This window comes from Equus przewalskii, chromosome 10, assembly GCF_037783145.1.
Source record: "Equus przewalskii isolate Varuska chromosome 10, EquPr2, whole genome shotgun sequence".
NCBI lineage: Eukaryota > Metazoa > Chordata > Mammalia > Perissodactyla > Equidae > Equus > Equus przewalskii.
The window spans coordinates 26744833-26765546 of NC_091840.1; the positions used below are offsets into that span (position 1 = coordinate 26744833).

Below are 20714 nucleotides of genomic sequence, written 5' to 3' on the forward strand. Positions count from 1 at the left end.
GTTTGGATCCTGGGTGTGGACATGGCACCACTCATCAGGCCATGCTGAGGCGGCATCCCACATGCCACAACTAGAAGGACCCACAACTAAAATATGCAACTAGGTACTGGGGGGATGGGGAGAAAAAGGAAAAATTAAAAAAAAAATCTTCAAAAAAAAAAATTAGTTGACTGTAAATCAGTACTTCGAAGAGATTAGCTGCACTCTCATGTTCAATGCAGCATTACTCACAATAACCAAGATAAGGAAACATCCTAAATGCCCTTTGATGGATGAGTGGGTAAGAAAATGTGGTAATCGGGGCCGGGCCCGTGGCGAAGTGGTTAAGTTCACGCGCTAAGCTTCGGGGGCCCAGGGTCTCACTGGTTCGAATCCTGGGCGTGGACGTGGCACTGCCCATCAAGCCATGCTGAGGCGGCATCCCACATACCACAACTAGAAGGACCCACAACTAAAAATACACAACTATGTACTGGGGGGCTTTGGGAGAAAAAATAAAATCTTTAAAAAAAAAAGAAAAAGCATTCTCATTCTTTAAAAATAAATAAATAAAATAAAATGTGGTAATACATATATATGGTATATATTTATATATATAACAGAATATTATTCATTATAGAATATTCTTCAGCCATAAGAAAAAGAAGGAAATCCTGTCATTTCTGATAACATGGATGAACCTGGAGGGCCTTATGCTAAGTGAAATAAGCCAGACAGAGAAAGAGAAACAGTGTATGGTATCACTTACATGTGGAATCTTAAAAAAAAAAAGCCTATTTCACAGAATGGTGGTTGCCAGAGGTTGGGAAGAGGGGGAAATGGGAGATGTAGGTCAAAGGGTACAAATCTTCAGTGATCAAAAGAGTAAGCTGTGAGGATCTAATGTACAGCATGTGACTACAGTTGATAATGTGGTATTTTATACTTGAAAGTGGCTGAGAGTAAATCTTAAGTGTTCACACCACACACACAGTTAACTATGTGAGGTGATGGATGTGTTAATTATCTTGATCTTGGTAATCATTCCACAATATATACATACATCAAATCACCACATTGTATACTTTGAATATATACCATTATATCTGTCAATTGTTCTTCAATAGAGTTGGAAAAAAAGATAAACAGAAATCGAGTTGGAAAAAAAAATAATATAGCAAACAACTGTCTGAGTGGGTTCAAATCTCCACGCAAATGGGTAACACTGGAGGGACTTGTAGTTTAACCAGTACTTATACATCTATGAGAAATCACGGAAAAGATAAGGTGCCAGGAGATTAGGGAGGAACAAAGGGTGTCCAAGGTGGAAAAAGCGGAATGGTTCTCTGTTGTAAAATTCTACAACACATTATTAAAAAGGTTTGTGATCATCTTGGTAAAACAACTGTGCTCCCAAGGGAACAGAGTATCTTTGCCAAGAATTATACCTGTCAAACTAGAGCTCATGACTAGGAATGTGAACTCCATCAGGGCAGGGACTTTATTCTGTATCGTTCATCTCTATCTCTAGTATATGAAACAGAGTCTGGCACATATAAAACTTTAATAACCTTATTTCCTTTTGTGATAAGAATCCCAGACTAGGGGGTTATAACCACATCATGGCAAGCTATCTATTAGTAGGAGTTAACACACTTGATACAATCTCTCATGTAGCTTTGTCAATAAAGGGCTGAGAAGTTTAAGCTTAAGTAGAAGACACTTAGGTAGGTTTTAACTGGTTGGATGACCACCCCTAGTGGGTCCTGATAAATGAAGTCAAGTTTTTTGATATGGTCTGTACCAGGCCCTGTGCTACTTAACTTAAAAGTCTAGAACAAGACCTAAAGGGCATTATTATCGATGACACAGCATTCAATATTAGATGACAGAATTAAGAATCAAAAATTTCTAAGACCAAAATTTATTAAGAAAAAGGTTACATGGGGATCTTTAAAATCTTACACCTTGGGTTTAAAAAATCAACTGCAAAAGCCTAAGATTAGTTTAAATTGGTTTAGTTTGTGTGGTAAAGATCAAAAGGTTTCAGTTATTTGCAAATTCAGTATTAGTTTCAAAAAAGCTAAAGCAATTTTGCTGGTATGAACGGAAACACAATGTCCTGAAACAGGGAGATACAGGCTGAGCTGCCCCGTGCCCTCATCACACAGCAGGGCCACCCCTTTGCCTGAGGTCTTTTCCAGGACGTGGGACTTTCAATCCTAAAACCAGGACAGTCTCAGGCAAATCAGGACAAGGTGTCACCCTACACCATATAATCTGAAGTATCCCCAGAAGAAAGTGAGCAGGATGTTGAAGAATTAAATCACTGTGATACTGTGAGAAATGGCTGAAGCAACTAGGGTTACTAATGTACCCAAGACACAAACTAGAACTAAGCATTCTAGTGTGAAGAGAAGAGACATCATTGTAACGAGGACTGGAATTATTCTAATAATTCAAAGAGCAAAATTAAGACCAAAAGACAAAAGAGCAAGGATAATTTTGGTTCAATATAAAGAATATTCTGGTAATGAGAGATACCCTATCACACTGGCAATATTAAACAGAAAACCTCTTAGGAGGAATTGTTACAGAGGAGACCTACCTTGACAGTCTCTTCCAACTCTGTAAGTCTACTATCCTACATGCTTTAAGTTGCACAGGGATTTATTAACCAACTACAGAATTTAAGTCCACATTAAGTTTCTAAACAGCCTTTTGTTTTCATCTCGTTCTACTTGTTTTCCACCAGAGGTAGTAGGTAGGCAAAATAAAGAGATCCAACACAAACCCAGTGATCTGATCTAGACCCACAAGTTTCAGACTGTGTTTCTGCAAACTGCCCTCTAAAAATTCTTAGGAAGGGAAATGAGAGAAGAAACGGAATCAAATACACTCTCAAAGATAAAGCTGCATGACAGGTGAAGGCTGTTCCCCTGACGGCAGAAGTGTTTCTACTCACCCATGCCAGACTTGCCATCTGGGTAAGTGTAGACTTGTCCATTGTTTTTGATAATTGGGAGATTAGAAGGTAAGGGAGCAACTTCTTCTTCACTCTCCTCAGAGCTGGAGCTGCTACTTGTGTCCTCACTGCAGCTGTCATAACCGTCAAACATCCCGAACGAGTCTCTTCTTCTCCTTCCGGACTGTGAAGAAGGTTCAGTCTTAAAAGTAGAAGAAGTCAATAATACATGACACAGCGCTCATACACACCCCCAAAAGACCTTAGTTGGAATGTCGGCTCGTGAGATTTGAAAAACGAAAATCTAGCCCTGAGAAATGATAATTGTATTTTATAAAGAAAAGCTAAATGTCTGTGTCAAAATGGAGCCCTCCACTTTGGTGAGGAACAAATCTATTAGCTACTGTGTTAGCTAAAAAGAACAATGATGATGGCAAGAATACCGAATGGGAATCAGCACATCATCATGTAATTCAAGTTTTGCCATAAACTAGGTGTGTCACTTCTCTATAAAAAGTTTAGATAATAGGATTTCTTTTTTTTAAAAAACTGTGTTGTAGGGCCGGCCCTGTGGCCAAGCGGTTAAGTTCGTGCGCTCCTCTTTGGTGGCCCAGGGTTTCGCCGGTTCGGATCCTGGGTGCAGACATGGCACTGCTCATCAGACCATGCTCAGGCAGCATCCCACATACCACAACTAGAAGGACCCACAACTAAAAACACACAACTATGCACTGGGGGGCTTCGGGAGAAAAAGGAAAAATAAAAAACAAAGAACAAAAACAAACAAAAAACCTGTGTGGAGGGGCCAGCCTGGCGGCCTAGTAGTTAAGTTTGCAGGCTCAGCTTTGGCAGCTTGGGGTTCACAGGTTTGGATCCTGGACGTGGACCTACACACTGCTCATTAAGCCATGCTGTGGTGGCATCTCATGTACAAAACAGAGGAAGACTGGCACAGATGTTAGCTCAGCAACAATCTTCCTTAAGCAAAAAGAGGAAGATAGGCAATGCTGCCACAGCATGGCTGACGAGTGGTGTAGGTCCATGTCCAGGATCCAAACCTGGAAACCTGGGCTGCCAAAGTGGAGCACACTGAACTTAACCACGGGGCCAACCCCCTCATTTTTCTCCTTTAACATAAACAATGGTTAAAAAAAATCCAATTATCTCAAGCTAAACATTATTTCCTTTTCAAAGGAAAGGCACAAAGAAACGATATCATCTTCAGTGAATGCTACTTATTAATGCTCCTCTAAAAGATGTTTCCTCACTCAAGTCACAAAAAAACTGCAAACTAATATTGCCACCCCAACCTTTTCTGAAACAAACTCCAAAACTTCAAGTTTAGTGAGGAAAGTCAACAGAAAGTAAGAGACCACAAAGAGAAAAAAACCAGAATGTGTGAAATGAAAAAAAAAAAATCAAACCATCAGTAAACATACAGTGAGATAGAGTGAAAACTATTAACCAAAAAAATCTTTAGAGTTTGTCACCTCTCCTTATTCTTTTCCTTCAGTTAACATTTTTTTTGTATCATCTTACACTTTATGCATAATTTCTTTTCTGGCTAGTTTAACTTCTTAACACGACCAGTGAGAGAGCTGAAATCTGTTGTCCAAAGTTTGATGAGACACAACCATGAAGATGAGTCTCTTAGTATTGAATAAACTGTCATTTTCAGATATGCCAGTAATTAAACATTTGCATTGAGACAGGAAACTGATTTTCACTTCTATCAGGTATCATTATGAAAGTAACAAAATGGGTTTCTTAATCCACACAACAGAAATATCATATACCCAAATGAATACTGTTCTTTTTTTCCCCTAAGCTAACATCTATGCCAATCTTTTTATTCCCTTCCACCCCCACAAAACCCCAGTACATCGCTGAGTATAGTTGTAAATTCTTCTGGTTCTTCTATGTGAGCTGCCACCACAGGATGGCTACTGACAGACGAGTGGTGTAACAGTTCTGTGCCTGGGAGCCAATCCCAGGCCACTGAAGCAGAGCGCACTGACTCTAACTGCTAGGAATCAGGGCTGGCTCAATACTGTTACTTTAAGAAGTTCCCTGGGGGCCAGCCCAGTGGCACAGCGGTTAAATTTGCACGTTCCGCTTTGGCGGCCCGGGGTTCACCAGTTCAGATCCTGGGTGCAGACCTATGCACCACTTGGCAAGCCATGCTGTGGCAGGTGTCCCACATATAAAGTAGAGGAAAATGGGGACAGACGTTAGCTCCGGGCTAACCTTCCTTAAAAAAAAAAAAAGTCCCCTTGGGAGGCTGTACACATGTTCTAATAATATTGCCACAACCTCCAACTTTCTTTCAGAGCTCTCCTTTAGACCCAATTTTAAAAAGAAAAACCTATTGTTTGTGATCACTTAGAATTATTCTCCCGTCCCCCAACAGTTTTCCCTAGCTAATTTAGCAGATTTAGTTCTGAGTAACTTCCTGGTATTTCTATAAACCAAACGTATCTTCAAAGAATCAAAATTTGCTACCACCAGGAGATTTCAAAAGAATAAATAAGACTCTGAAGGCAATTGGAAAGGAAAAGCCTAACAACACTCTGAACTGGTAAGGTGGGAGGGAATGGGACAGTCCTGGGTCAGATGAAGTGTGGTGCTAAGGACACGGAAGTCTGACAGGCTTAGGCTTGAGACCCAGCTTTGCCATCTAGTACCTGTGAACTTGGGCACCTTAGGATTTTCCTCTCTTCTTCACTCACATTCCCCAACTCTTTATCAAGCATCTGTGTGTCTCACAGTAACGAGGCTACGACAGAGAGGCATACAGAGCAGACAAGATCCACGGTTCTCAAAGGTTACAGCCTACTGGCGGGAGAAATTCAAGCAATGCCATCTGATGACAGAGTAAATAACTAAGCCTGGGTAGTCAACTGAGATTGAGTGGTGAGGAAAGACCCTGAGGACAAAGAAGGCAGCCACTTGAATATTCTAGGCAAAAGAAAGAGCAAGACAAAGACTTCCAGGCTGGAATACACTTGGTGCATTGAAAGGTGGGAGATGAGGCTGGAGGAGGATGCAATGACCAGATCACAAAGGGCCCTTGAAAGCCAGAGTAAAGAACTCACGTATTATTCTCCCTGAGGGTAATGGAAAGACAGTATGAAATATTTATCACAGTGCCTGGAATACATACTTAAACACTGGCTAGCCTTCTAAGTTCTAACAAATTCATACAGCCCACCTCCATGCAAAGATGATCTTTTATACCCACAGTTTTCATACAAGTTTGTCCACTTTACAGGCAGCTTGGTTAGCAGCTAATGACATATTCATTGACCCTTAAATGTCAGTGTAAAATATCTTATTCTGACTCTACTTGTCACGGAATATAATTTTGAAATTTCAGGGGGTTAATTATTATGAACATTCTGGTTTCATTAGAGGTTGTTTCCATTAACACTGGGAAATTTTCTTTACTTTAAGGCCTCTTTGAACCTTTTCCAAATCATGTTCAAGGAAAATTGTTCTAGAGAAATGTTCTCTGACCTTTTCCACAGTTTCAACACACAGAAAATGATCATCATACAATGCAACGCGAATAAGCCCCTGGAAGCACCCAGCCTGAGGCCTCTGACTGTCCCAAGTATCGCAGGAATGAATATCTTGACATACACACAATGCAGGACACACTAGTTGGGACGCTGTGTTCTACTTGGGGAATATTGTTCCTTAAGTATTTTTTCTTAGATTAGGATGGAATACTTGTGAACTACACATATGAAGTGTAATCACTTTATCCTATGTAAAACTTACCATTTATTTACTGTAGGGGAACTTAACTGGAAACTCCTGCATCAGACCAAAACCTCTAAGGGGGCTGCAACTTCAACAAAATTTGCAAAGTGGGTGGGAAAAAAATTTGGACTACAAGCCAAGAGGATGACCTACAAGGGAGCCTTTTCTGCCCATGCTCTGGGTGGAGAGGCTTCTCTGAGATTTTGTAATCACAGGCCTGTCCTCCTGAGGGTGTCTCAGGTTATAACTTACCCTACCCTAGATGGTCAGGAAATCCCCCTAGGCCACTAGTGCTCCTTGCCACCAGCAAAAGCAATCCTAAACCATTTCAAGAAATAATCACCTACAATTCAGGGCTTTCAGTATTGCCACAGATTTTATCAAATATGAGGGCCCAATCAAATGTCAAACACACAATAAGCAATCCACCACAAGCCAAGTGTCAGCAGAAATAGATGAGGAATTCCAAATAGTTAGGTACCAGACTTGTGAGAGACAGAATATAAAATAACCATTCAAGAACCGATTAAAAAGAAAAATATTACTGAAAAATGAGCAAAGGAATATAAAGCAATCAGGCAGATTTGAAAAGAACCAAATAAAACTTTTGTAAATGAGAAATACCGGGGGCCGGCCCCATGGCTGAGTGGTTAAATTTGTGTGCTCTGCCCTTGGCGGCCCGGGGTTTTGCTGGTTCGGATCCTGGGCGAGGACCTAGCACCGCTCACCAAGTCATGCTGAGGCGGCGTCCCACATAGCAGAGCCAGAAGGACCTACAGCTAGAATATACAACTATGTACTGGGGGGCTTTGGGGAGAAGAAGAAGAAAAAAAAGAAAAGATTGGCAACAGATGTTAGCTCAGGGCCAATCTTTATTAAAAAAAAACAAAAGAAAAACATAACTGCTGTAAGTAAAAAGAACAAACTCAAAACACCTCAATGGATGGGACGAACAGCAGATGAGACATGGCTAAAAAAGAACTGGGAAAATGAAAGATACACATTAAGAAAATACCCAAACACAGCAAAGGAAAACAGAAACATGGAAAATAAGAGGTTAAAAGAGCAGAGACAGTGAAGATCTAATAAATGTCTGATACACGTTCTCAAAGTAGAACATGGAGAACTGAGACAGGTAAAGCTGAACGAGATACCGGCTGAGAGCTTTACAAAAATAATGAAAACACGAATTCACAGATAGACCTACAATACATATTAAGCACAACAAAAACATATCCACACCTAAAGAGATCTCAGTAAAAGTGCAGAACACCAGAGAGAAGATTTAAAAACCAACCAGCCACCACAGTGAATCTCACTAGTCACCACGCCCAACTCAGGCACATTCAGTCCCATCACCTGCTTAGTCACTAACCATTTAATATGAACAGACAGGCAAGGATCACTAATCATTTGAGAATGGCCTCTAAGAATGGGAAAGACCAAAAATGAATCTTCAGGAAAGAAGAATCTAAAGGAAACAGAAACAATGCAGGGAACAAAAGGAAACTTCAAAAAATGAAATTAATTCTTCAGAGATATAAGAATGGAATATTATCAGTGAACAAGATAGATCTTGGAATTTAAAAACAGAAGAGGCAAACAATAAATTCAATAAATGGATAGTAAAATCAAGGAAATCGTTCAAAAAACACATGTGTGTGTATACATGAGACAGAAAGCTAGATAATAAAAGAGGAAAGATATGAGTTAAAACCAGAAGATCCAAAATCCAAAGAACAGAGATATTCAAGAAAGAGAAAAAAGACGCGGAAAAATTATATAAAGGAATGAAAAAACAACAAAAACTCCAGGAGTAAAAGAAAGAGTTTCTATATTGAGACACCATGTAAGCCCAGCGTAATGATTAAAAAAAAACACACACACACAACCTATACTGAGATACATCATTATAAAAATGACAGAACTCATTGGCAATAGATGTTAGCTGAGGGCCAATCTTCCTTACCGAGAAAACCCACAAAAAACAAAAACAAAACTACAGAACAATATTCCTCATGAATACAGGATGCATATATTCTTAAAATTTTAGTAAACTGAATTGAACAACATATAAAAAGAATAAGATAGTATTGCCAAGTGGGTTTATCCCAGGAATGTAAAGCTAATTTAACATTTCAAAAGCAATAAATTCACCATATTAACATAATAAAAAAGAAGTCATATGACCATTGTAAGAGATGTATAAAAAAGCATTTGACAAAATCCAACATCTATTCCTGATAAAAACCCTCAGCAAACTAGGAATAGAAGAGAACTTCCTCACCTGATAAAGAGCATTTAGAAAAATCCTAAAGCTAGTATATTGGTGAAAACCTGGATGTTTTCCCTCTAAGACTGGGAAAAAGATGAGTGTATCTGCCTTTGTCACTTTTATTCAACATTATAATAGAGGTTCTAGCCTGTGCAATAAGGCAAGAAAAAGAAATAAAGGAATCCAGATTGGAAACAAAGGAAGAAATAAATCTTTATTCCCAGACAACATGACTGTCTATGTAGAAAATCTGATGGAATATACAAAAAGCTACCTGGGCTAACAAGTGAGTTTAGCAAGGATGTAGGACACAGTAAATAATATTACAAAATTAGGTGTATTTCTATATACTAGCAACAACCAACCAGAAAATGAAATTTTAAAAAATACCATTAAAAAATATGAAATAATTAGGAATAAATCTGGCAAAAGATGTGCAAGACCAATACCTTGAAAACTACTAAATGCTACTGAAAAACTAAAGAAAGATCTAAATAAATGGAGAGATGTACAGAAGAACCAATATTGTTGGATCAAAAGAATCAATATTGTTAAGTGCCAATTCTTCCCAAATTGATTTATAGATTCAACATAATCTAATCAAAATCACAGATTTTCTTTTTTGGTAGCAATTGACAAGCTGATTCTAAAATTGATATGGGACTGCAAAAGACCTAGAATAGCCAAAACAAATTTGAAAAAAAAAACCAAAGCTGCAAGACTTAACATTTCCTGACTCCAAGACATATAAGGAAGCTACACTAATCAAGGCAGTGGGATTTTGACATAAAGACAGACAAACAGATCAATCAGAACAGAACAGAGTCCAGAAATATACCCACACGTATGTGGGTCAATTGATTTTTGACAAGGGTAAAAAAATTCAGTAGAGAAAACAGTCTTTCAATGAAAAGGTGCTGACACAAGTAGATAAACACGTGTAAAAAAAAACAAACAGAATTTTGGCCCATACTTCACATCATACACAAAAATTAACTCAAAATGGATCACAGACCTAAACGTAAGAGCGAAAACTTCTAGGAAAAAAACTGGAGAAAATCTTCATGATCTTAGGTTAGGCATAAAGTTTTTAGATATGACATGAAAAGTATGATCCAGAAAAGAAAAAAATTGATAAACTAGACTTCATCAAAATTAAAATCTTCTAGTTTCTGAAAGACACTATTAAGAGAAAAAGACAAGCCACAGACTGGAAAACAATATTTGCAAATCATATATCTAATAAAGGATTTGTATCTAGGATATATAAAGAACTATCAAAACTCAGTAACTGAAACAACCTAATTATAGAAGAAAACAGGTGGGCCGGCCTGGAGGCAAAGTGGTTAAGTTTGCACGTTCCGCTTTGGCAGCCCGGGGTTCATCAGTTCAGATCCCGGGTGCGGACATGGCACCGCTTGGGAAGCCATGCTGTGGTAGGCGTCCCACATATAAAGTAGAGGAAGATGGGCATGGATGTTAGCTCAGGGCCAGTCTTCCTCAGCAAAAAGAGGAGGAGTGGCAGCAGACGTTAGCTCAGGGCTATCTTCCTCAAAAAAAAAAAAAAGGAAAAAGATCTAAACAGACAGTTCACATAGGAGATATATGGATGGGAAATAAGGACATGAAAAGAGGTTTAACACCATTAGTCATTGGGAAAATACAAATTAAAGTCACGAGATACTCTTACACATCTATTAGAACGGTTAAAATTTTTAAAAAATCCTCTGTGTAGCAAATGGAACCTTCATATGATGCAGATGGAAAAGCGAAATGGTACAAGCACTTTGGAAAACAGGCAGTTTCTTAAAATGATAAATATACACAATTTACCACCCATTCCACTCCTAGGTATTTATCTAAGAGAAATGAAATAGTATAATTTCTATACAGAGCCATATATATGATCATTAATAGCTCAAAACTGAAAACAACTCAAATGTCCATCAACAAGTGAATGAATAAACAAATTGTGGTGTATCCATACGATTCCATTTTGCTACTCAACAATAAAAGGAATGAATTATTGATACACACAACATGGATGTATCTCAAAATAATTATGCTGAGTGAAAACCAGAGTAAAATAAAGAGCACATGCTGTATGACTCTATTTATATAAAATTTTAGAAAATGTAAACTAATGTTAGTGACAGAAAACAGATCAGTAGTTCTCTGGGGAAGGGTTGGGGACCAGGGGTGGGAAAGAGAGGTTGTAAGGGGGCATGAGGAAATGTTCAGTGATGTTCTTTATCATGATTGTGGTGATGGTCTCAGGAGTGTACACTTGTCAAAACTTATTAAATTGTACACTTTAAAGATGTATAGTTCTAATTTTCTGTCAACTTTACTTCAATAAATCTGTTTAAAAAATCTATATCCAGTCAAACTATCAACCAAGTGCAATGGTAGAATACAGATATTTTTAGATATGCCAGGACTCAAAAAACTTAGCTCCTAAATTCACTTTTTCTCAGGAAATCACTGGAAGATATGCTTCATTATAACATCAAAGTAACGAAGAAAGAGGAAGATCCCACACAGGAGAGAGGTGAAGGGCATTTCTAAGACAATAAAAAGGGATGTTCTAGGGTGACAGCTGTACAGGAGGCCTGGAAAACCAGAAAACCAGATTATCTTAAAGAAGGCGGATGGAGGATGGCTCTGGAGGGGCTCCCGGTAAAAACTGAACCTTTGTATTTGACACAGTTGGAGCGTTTGGGAAAAAAAGCAACGGACACTTCTAATATTAACTAAATAAAAAAAATGAGACAATTATTAACTCCAGGAAAAGAAGTTACACCAGAAAGGAAACAGTATAGTGACTGGCTGAGCAGCAGTAAATACTATTCATAGTTATACAAAAGCGTTAATGATTTAAGTAAAACTTGTGATATAAGGCAATGAAGTGGATAAGTGTGAAAACATATGGTGATTCCTCATCTCCCAATGAAATTAGTAACAGAAGTCAGTTTTTGGATGAACTTGAAGAAAATCTGGGGGAATGGAGATAAAAAGGGCAAACGTCAACTTATGTTTATTGCCCAAGCTATTCTTTTTTTCCATAAACCTTAATTTATTAAATTTAAATGACTATTATTTATTATAAGATTATGTTCTCTCTACTTTCTTTTATTTAAAGATGGTAATAATAGATTGTTATTTTTACCATAGAATATTCAACTACTTACTTGGAAATTATTTATAACTTATATAATTTTAGTAACACAAAGACCATCTGGATATCCTTTACCTTGATTAACTAGTTATTAGCATTTTGACCTACTTATTCCTCTCTCTCTCCATTTCTTTTTTCCCCCTGAACCATTTGTGAGTAATCTGCATGTTTCAAGGCCCTTTATCTCTAAATCAGGGCTAGCTGCATAGCTCAGGTTTCCCAACAGTGGCAATACTGACGTTTTGGACCAGATAATTCTTTGTTATGGGAGGCTATCTTGTGCATGATAAGATGTTTAGTATAATTTCTGGCAATAACATCTCCCCTAGTTCTGACAATCAGAAGTGCCTCGAGGTATTGCCAAGTGTCCCCTGGGGTACAAAACCACCCCAGTTGAGAACTAACGCCTCCTACTTCAATGTGCCTTTCCTGATAAGGACATTCTCTTACATAATCACAGCTCAGCTATCATCTTCAAGAAACTTAACATTAACCCACTACTTTCATCTACCATCCATATTCTGTCAACTGAGGTCTTTTTTTCTCCAGTCCAGTATCATATATTTCACCTGTTACATGTCTCAGGTCTTTAATGTGGAAGCAGACTGTTTTTCTTAACATTTGACATATTTTAACAATACAGCTCCCCCCTTTAAGAAAAAGAGTGGCTGGCCCAGTGGTGCAGCAGTTAAGTGCGCACATTCTGCTTTGGTGGCCCGGGGTTGGCCGGTGCGGATCCCAGGTGCAGACATGGCACCACTTGGCAAGCCATGCTGTGGTGGGCACCCCATGTATAAAGGAGAGGAAGATGGGCACGGATGTGAGCTCAGGGCCAGGCTTCCTCAGCAAAAAGAGGGGGACTGGAAGCAGTTGGCTCAAGGCTAATCTTCCTAAAAAAAAAGAAAAAGAAAAACTTTATCTTTTAGTTCTAGATTTACAGAAAACTTGCAAATACAGTAGATTTTCTAGACATCCCATGGCTTCCCCTATTAACATCTCAGATTAGTACTGTACATTTGCTACAATTAATATTGATCTATTACCATTAACTAAGTCGATACTTCATTCAGATTTCCTTCATTTTTACCTAACGTTCTTTTTCTGTTCCAGATCTCACATTACATTTAGTTGTCATGTCTCCTTAAGCTCCTCTTGGCTGTGACAATTTCTCAGGTTTTCCTGGTTTCTGATGACCTTGAGTTTTGGAGCAGCACTGGTCAGGTGGTTTGCTGAATGTTTCTCCAACGGGATTTGTCTCAAAATTTCCTCACGATGAGACTGGGGTTATACGTTTGTTTGGGAGACAAATCACAGAGGTCAAATGTCCCTTGAATCACATGATATCAAGGACACACACCACCACCATGACTTATTACTGCTGATGCTGACCTTGCTCACCTGCCTGAGGTAGTACCCATTAGGTTTCTCCACTATAAAATTCCTCTTAACCCTTTTCTACACCATACTCTTTCAAAGGAAGTGACTATGCACAGCCCACACTTAAGGAGTGGGGAGTTATGCTCCCCTTCCTTTGAGGATGGAGTATCTACACAAATTATTTGGAATTCTTCTGCATAGATTTCCTCTCCTTTTCTAAGAAAAGTTTCCTCCTTTTGGGTTTGAGGTTTTCTCATTAGATTCAGGCTGTGCATCCCCAGCTGAAATACTACATAACTGATGCTGTATCTCTCAGGGTAGCAAATCCAGACTACACGATGTCCATCTGCCCCTTACTGGTGATGCCAAGCTTGAAGATCTGGTCTAGCTGTGGTCCGGTTCTCCACCGTAGTCTTTACTATTTTCCCTCGTAATAAGCAATCTATGGGGAGAAACTTAAAGACCATGCAAATATTCTGCTCATCAAAATTTCACTCCAGATTTAGCATCCAATGACGACTCTCACCCAATCTTTTTTGTTTTTTTTTTGAGGAAGATTAGCCCTGAGCTAACATCTGCCGCCAATCCTCCTCTTTTTGCTGAGGAAGACTGGCCCTGAGCTAACATGTGTGCCCATGTTCCTCTACTTTATATGTGGGATGCCTACCACAGCATGGCTTGCCAAGCAGTGCTGTGTCTGTGTCACCAGGATCTGAACTGGTGAGCCCCGGGGTGCCAAAGCAGAATGTGTGCACTTAACCACTGCGCCACCGGGCCGGCCTGGTCCAATCTTTAACTATGATTTTCCAACCCCAGAATCTTTCCATATTCATCAGTTGGCATTCTTCTGTCAGGAACATCTGTTTTTTCTCTTATGGGTATTAACTCATGGATTCCTGCTTCCCAATAATTTATAATTCATTATTGTCCTTAATTATTTGAGGGCTCAAACTATCCCAGATTTGGGCAGTGGGAACCTCTTCAAGCCAACTCCAGTGTCATTGTGACATGCCCCTATCATTTTCTGAGCAATTCTTTACTCTCTGGCATAATAAGATATCCTAGGCTTGGCCCAGCCCTGGTGGCCTAGTGGTTAAGTTCAGCGCGCTCCGCTTTGGTGGCCCAGGTTCGGTTCCTAGGTGCAGACCTATACCACTGGTCTGCCAGTGGCACCAATGCTGTGGTGGCAGCTCACATACAAAAAGAGGAAGATCGGCCATGGATGTTAGCACAGGGCAAATCAGCCTCAGCCAAAAAAACAGATATCCTAGGCTTATTTTAGCTTATACTCATTTTCCTGTTCCAGCCCTGGAATCAACCATTTCTCTGAAGAGCCTTGGTTTCTTTTAGTGGGGAATGATAGTAGAAATAAAGATCTAGGTGCCCCGTGAGCTCATTGATACTGTGTCCTTCAGTGCATTGAGTTGGAATATACACACATACACCTATGTGATAATGTACACACATGTACTTTAGAAAACCATGAGTTCATACTTCTACCTTGAATTCCAATGCAGTATTTGTGTTTTTCTTCTTCCATAGTGAAAACCCTGGCTTGCAACAAAATAACACTTACTCATTTGCTCAATCCTTCTATACATTTCAATGGTTTCAGAAGCACAATATCCATACTGCTACAAAAAACAAACTTTGGGTTTAGAATTTCTCTGTAGTCCCTTCTCCCCAAACTGAGGGACAGGGTACTGAGGTGAGGAGTTACTTGGATTAGTTATTTTGCCCTCCTTCAATGTGCTTATGTCACTGATTTGAAATAAGTTGGGTCTGCCCTGCTTTTACTTTTTAGTCTCCCCTGCCATCCTTATTGAATTAATTTCATTTCTGGGGATTATCTAAAAAAAAAAAAAAATTCACCCTGCTTCCAAATATAAACAACTATACAAAAAGGTGTAACTTGGAGAAATGTAATTTCCTTCCCCGCCTTACCACCCACCCTTGTAGGCAGGTAACCAACTTTATTGCTTTCTGGTTCATCTTTCTTGTGTATGTTTGCAAAGGTAAATAGGTTTATGCATGTTTCCTTATTTCCTCTTCTTTCTTACACAAAAGGCCACACACTAAATTCTTCTGTCCTCTACTTTCATTAATTTAGAAATATCGCCTGGAAATCACACCATTTCAGTGCATAGACATCTCCCTCATTCTTTTTTCAGCTGCAGTACTCCACTGTGCAGATGTTTATTCAAACAATCTATTGTTTGGACATGTAGTAGTTTTCAATGCTTTACAGTTCCAAATATTGCTGCAATGAACAAACTTATGCACATACATATTTTTTAATTGCTTAAGGTATACCTTCAGGGTATATTTTCAGAAGTGGGATTGCTGGGTAGAAGGGTAAACGTATATGTAATTTTGTTAGATACTGCCAAAATTCCCCTAAGAATTTTGCCATTTGGAATTGGCACCAGCAACAGTGAGAGTGTTTGATTTTTTTTGCCAATATGATGGATGAAAAGTGGTATGGCAGTGTAGTCTTTTTCTTTCTTTCTTTCAACTTTTTAGTTGGAAATAACTTCAACCTTGCAGGAAAGCTGGAAGAATAGTACAATGAAATCCTATGTACTCTCCTCAGATTCACCAATTACTACCATTTTGCCCCACTTGTTTTATTCTTCTCTCTAAACATATAGATGTTTTCCTGAACCATCTGAGAGTAAGTTGCCCACATTATGTCTTTCTGACCCAGACTACTTCAGTGTGCATTTCCTAATAAAAACATTTTCATAACTACAGCACAGTTATAAGCTTCAGGAAATTTAACATTAATACGATACTTTCCAGTTATTTACCATCCACTGTTCGATGGACCCAATGTCCTTTGCAGCATTTCTTCCCTCCAGTCCAGGATCACATGCTGTATGTCTCCTTAGCTTCCTTTAATCTGGAATATCATTTCTGAAGAACGCAGCTCCTCTCCCTGCTTTTTAACACATTTCCCATTTGGGGTTCATCTGATGTTTGCCCATAAGCCTACCCAAGTCATGTATCCTTCTCAGAAGATACATCCAGAGGCCCAAGATGCCTATCCGCCCCTCACTGGTCACGTTAATTTTGATTGCTGTGTCAAAGTGTTCAGCTTTTCTACAGTATATTTAGCGTATTTCTCCTTGCAACTAATAAGCAATCATGGAGACACACTTTAAAACACACAAATTTTCTGTTCTCATGGAAATCCCTCCCCAGCCCTAAATTTAGCATCCAGTAACTCCGGCCAAAGCAAACATTACTATGATGGCCACAAAATGCTTTTCTACTTCTAGTTCTCCTTCACCAGTCAGCAGGACATCCTCCCATCGTTCCCTTTAGATCTACCTATTCTTTATCACTATGGGTTCACTAACTCCTATTTTTTTCCTCAATGGTTTATAATCCATTACTTCTTTATTATTTATTTTGGGGCTTAAATTGTCCCACGTTTGGCTACTGGGATCCCCTTGAACTGGCCCCTGTGTCCTTTTGACATGCCTCCATCAATTTTTTTTTAATTTAAAAAAATTTTTTTTATTGAGTTATTGATAGCTTACAATCTTGTGAAATTTCAATTGTACATTAATGTTTGTCAGTCATGTTGTAGATGCACCACTTCACCCTTTGTGCCCACGCCCCACCCCACCTTTCCCCTGGTATCCACTAAACTGTTCTTAGTCCACATTTTTAAATTCCTCATATGACTGGAGTCATACACAGATTATCCTTCTGTAGCTGGCTTATTTCACTTAACATAATTCCCTCGAGGTCCATCCATGTTATTGCAAATGGAATGATTTTGTTCTGTTTTGCAGCTGAGTAGTATTCCATTGTATATATGTACCACATCTTCTTTATCCATTCGTCTGTTGATGGGCACTTAGGTTGCTTCCATGTCTTGGCTATTGTAAATAATGCTGCAATGAACATTGGGGTACATAGGACTTTTGGGATTGCTGACTTCAAGCTCTTTGGATAGATACCCAGTAGTGGAATGGCTGGATCGTATGGTAGTTTTATTTTTAATTTTTTGAGGAATCTCCATACTGTTTTCCATAGTGGCTGCACCAGTTTGCATTCCCACCAGCAGTGTATGAGGGTTCCTTTTTCTCCACAATCACTCCAACATTTGTTACTATTAGTTTTAGATATTTTTGTCATTCTAATGGGTGCAAGGCGATATCTTAGTGTAGTTTTGATTTGCATTTCCCTGATGATCAGTGATGATGACATCTTTTCATGTGCCTATTGGCCATCCGTATATCTTCTTTGGAGAAATGTCTGTTCATGTCTCCAGCCCATTTTTTGACCTCCATCAACTTTTGAGTACTGCCTTACGTGGTGGCATATCAAGATATTCCAGGCGCCAGCTCCAGGGCATAGTGGTTAAGTTCAGCATGCTCCACTCTGGTGGCCTGGGGTTTTCGGATCCTGGGCATAGACCTAGACCACTCATCAGCCATACCGTGGCAGCGACCCACATACAAAGTGGAGGAAGACTAGCTCAGTTGTTAGCTCAGAGCTAATCTTCCTCAAGCAAAAAGACGAGGAAGCTTGGCAACAGATGTTAGCTCAGGGCAAATCTTTCTCAGCAAAAAAAACAATAAAAAAGGTATTCCAGGACCATTTTGTACCTATGCTGCTCCAGCCCTGAAATCAACCATTTTCTCAAGGAGCTCTCATCCTTTTTAGTGGGGATTGGCATTAAAAACCAAGATGTGCACAGTATAGTTTTACACTGAGTCATTTTTGTATTTTTACATGTGTGTGCAATTTGTCTGTTCTTATCTTTCGCCTTTTTTTCTTTAGGGTTTCTAGTCTTTTAAACATTTTTTTGAAGTTCTTTATATTTGGAATTTACCCTTTGTCTGTAATATATGGCAAGTTTTGATTTTGCTTAGTCTTTTGCCATGAAATTAAAATTTTTTTTTATGTAGTACAATTTATCAGTATTTTGTTTCATTGTATCTTGATTTTAAATCATGGTTAGAAAATTTTTCCTTATATCATGGAATAGAAAAATTCACCCATATTTTCCTCTATTTTTAGTTTTTTATATTTAGATGTCTAATTCATTTGGAATTTATTCTTATGTATGGTGCAAAGAATGATCTAATACTATTTTTCCCAAATGGTATCTAGTTGTGCCAACATCTTTTATTAAAATGTCTATTTTCTTTTAGTGATTTGAAATACCAGTTTAATAAAGTACTAGATTACATACTTTCCATATGTAGTTGTGTCCATATCTGGACTTTATACTATTTTACTGGTCTTTTCTTTTTTTTTTTAAGATTTTTTATTTTTCCTTTTTCTCCTGAAAGCCCCCTGGTACACAGCTGTATATTCTTTTTTTTTAAGATTTTATTTTTTCTTTTTTTCTCCCCACAGCCCCCCAGTACCTAGTTTTTAGTTGTGGGTCCTTCCAGCTGTGGCATGTGGGATGCCACCTCAGCATGGTCTGACGAGCAGTGCCTTGTCCACACCCGGGACTTGAACTGGCGAAACCCTGGGCCGCCAAAGAGAAGCACGAGAACTTAACCACTCGGCCACGGGGCCAGCCTCCACAGCTGTATATTCTTAGTTGTGGGTCCTTCTAGTTGTGGCATGTGGGATTCCACCTCAGCATGGCTCAATGAGCGGTGCCATGGCCACGCCCAGGATCTGAACCAGCAAAACCCTGGGCCGCTGAAGCAGAGCGCGTGAACTTAATCACGTGGCCATGGGGCTGGCCCCAAGTGTCTCTATTCTTGTGCCAATATCTTGCTTTTTAAATTATAGAGGCTTCCTAGTATATTTCGATTACTGGTAGGGCCAGGCCCCCCTCAAAGGTCTTCCCTTTAATGTTTTGATATTCTTGCATGTTTATTTTCCCAAATGAACTTCAGTATTAACTAGTTTAGCTCTATATCAAAAAATTGCTGGTGTTTTTATTGGGATCTCATTAAACCTACTAATTTAAGAAGAGACATCTTCAAGATGTTGAGATGTCTTAACCAAGAACACGGGATTCTTTCTATTTGTTTAGGTTTACTTTCTGTCTTTCAGGAATGTTTTATAGTTTGTTTCATACAGGTTTTTAAACAATTCATGTTGAAAGCAAATCCCTAGGAATGTATTTTATTTATTTTTTTGTTGCTATTGCAAATGTGATTTTCCCTTTTGTTATACTAATTGGTTACTGAGTATACAAAGCTTTATTATTTTATATCCTGCAATCTTGCTGAATTATTTTGAAATAGTTTTATCATTGATTCTCTAGGGCTTTCCAGATAAATCATCATGTCACTGCAAAGCAATTTCTTTCTTTCCCCATCATTATGCCTATAATTGTTTCTCTCTTCTGTTTGTATCTGTTCCCACTTCCAGCACAATGTTAAATAGTGGAGACAAAGGGCACCCTTGCTTTGTTTCTCATCTTAATGTTTCCCTATTAAGACACTAGCTTCAGGATTAAGGTGTGTGTATCTATGTATGTTAAGTGCAAAATCATGTTAAGGTCCCCATTCTTTCCCATTTCTGTTTTCTCAACAGTTTTTATGAGGTGAATTTTGTCACAGACTTTTTCAGCATCTATAGAGAATGATTTTTCTCCTTTCACCTATTAATATAGTGAATTCTATCAGAGGAGTTCCCAATACTGAATTATCCTTGTATTCCAACTGTAAACCTCACTTCATCATATCTTTTCTTAATATGGTGTTAGAGATTGCACAATATTTAGGACTTCGCATCAATATCCATAAATATTTACCTGTAACTTTCATTTCTTGCTCTATCTTTAACAAGTTTAGAAATTGGTACTATTTTTGCTTCATAAAAATAATTAGAGTTTTTCTTCATCTTGCATGCTCTGAAAAAATTCATGTAGCATTGGGAATATATGGTCTCTGAAGGTTTTGCAGAATTTCCCCATGAAATCACCTGGGCCTGGTGTTTTGTAGGATAGCTCCTTGATAAATTTCTTTATTTCTTCTATGGAAATTGCCTAAATTTTTTCTTTTTAATCTCTAATGAGGTCAATTTTCTTAAACTGTATTTTCCTAAGAAATAATCAATTTCATCTAGGTTTTCAAATTTATTTGCATAGAGGGGTGCAAAATTTTCTCAATTTCCTCTGTATCAAGTTATATTCCCCCTTGTCATTTCTTATTTTGTATATTTTTGCTTTCTCTTTTCCTCCTTGA

General features: G+C 38.5%; 1 protein-coding gene across 32 annotated transcripts in view; it reads right to left on the reverse strand.

Moving 5' to 3' along the window:
* The window catches only part of MBTD1 (mbt domain containing 1), a 67555-nt gene that overhangs the window by 35038 nt on the left and 11803 nt on the right, over positions 1–20714 (reverse strand). For 18 of the 32 annotated variants that reach the window (XR_011523088.1, XR_011523087.1, XR_011523086.1 and 15 more), the window contains one exon: positions 2945–3146. Coding sequence is in view for 27 of the 32 variants with exons in the window: in XM_070560738.1 (XP_070416839.1) it covers positions 2945–3098 (154 nt within the window). In the remaining 5 variants the exon portion in view is untranslated. The remainder of the gene's footprint in view (positions 1–2944; positions 3147–20714) is intronic. The other 14 variants (XR_011523089.1, XM_070560744.1, XM_070560740.1 and 11 more) reach the window with 1 other exon arrangement.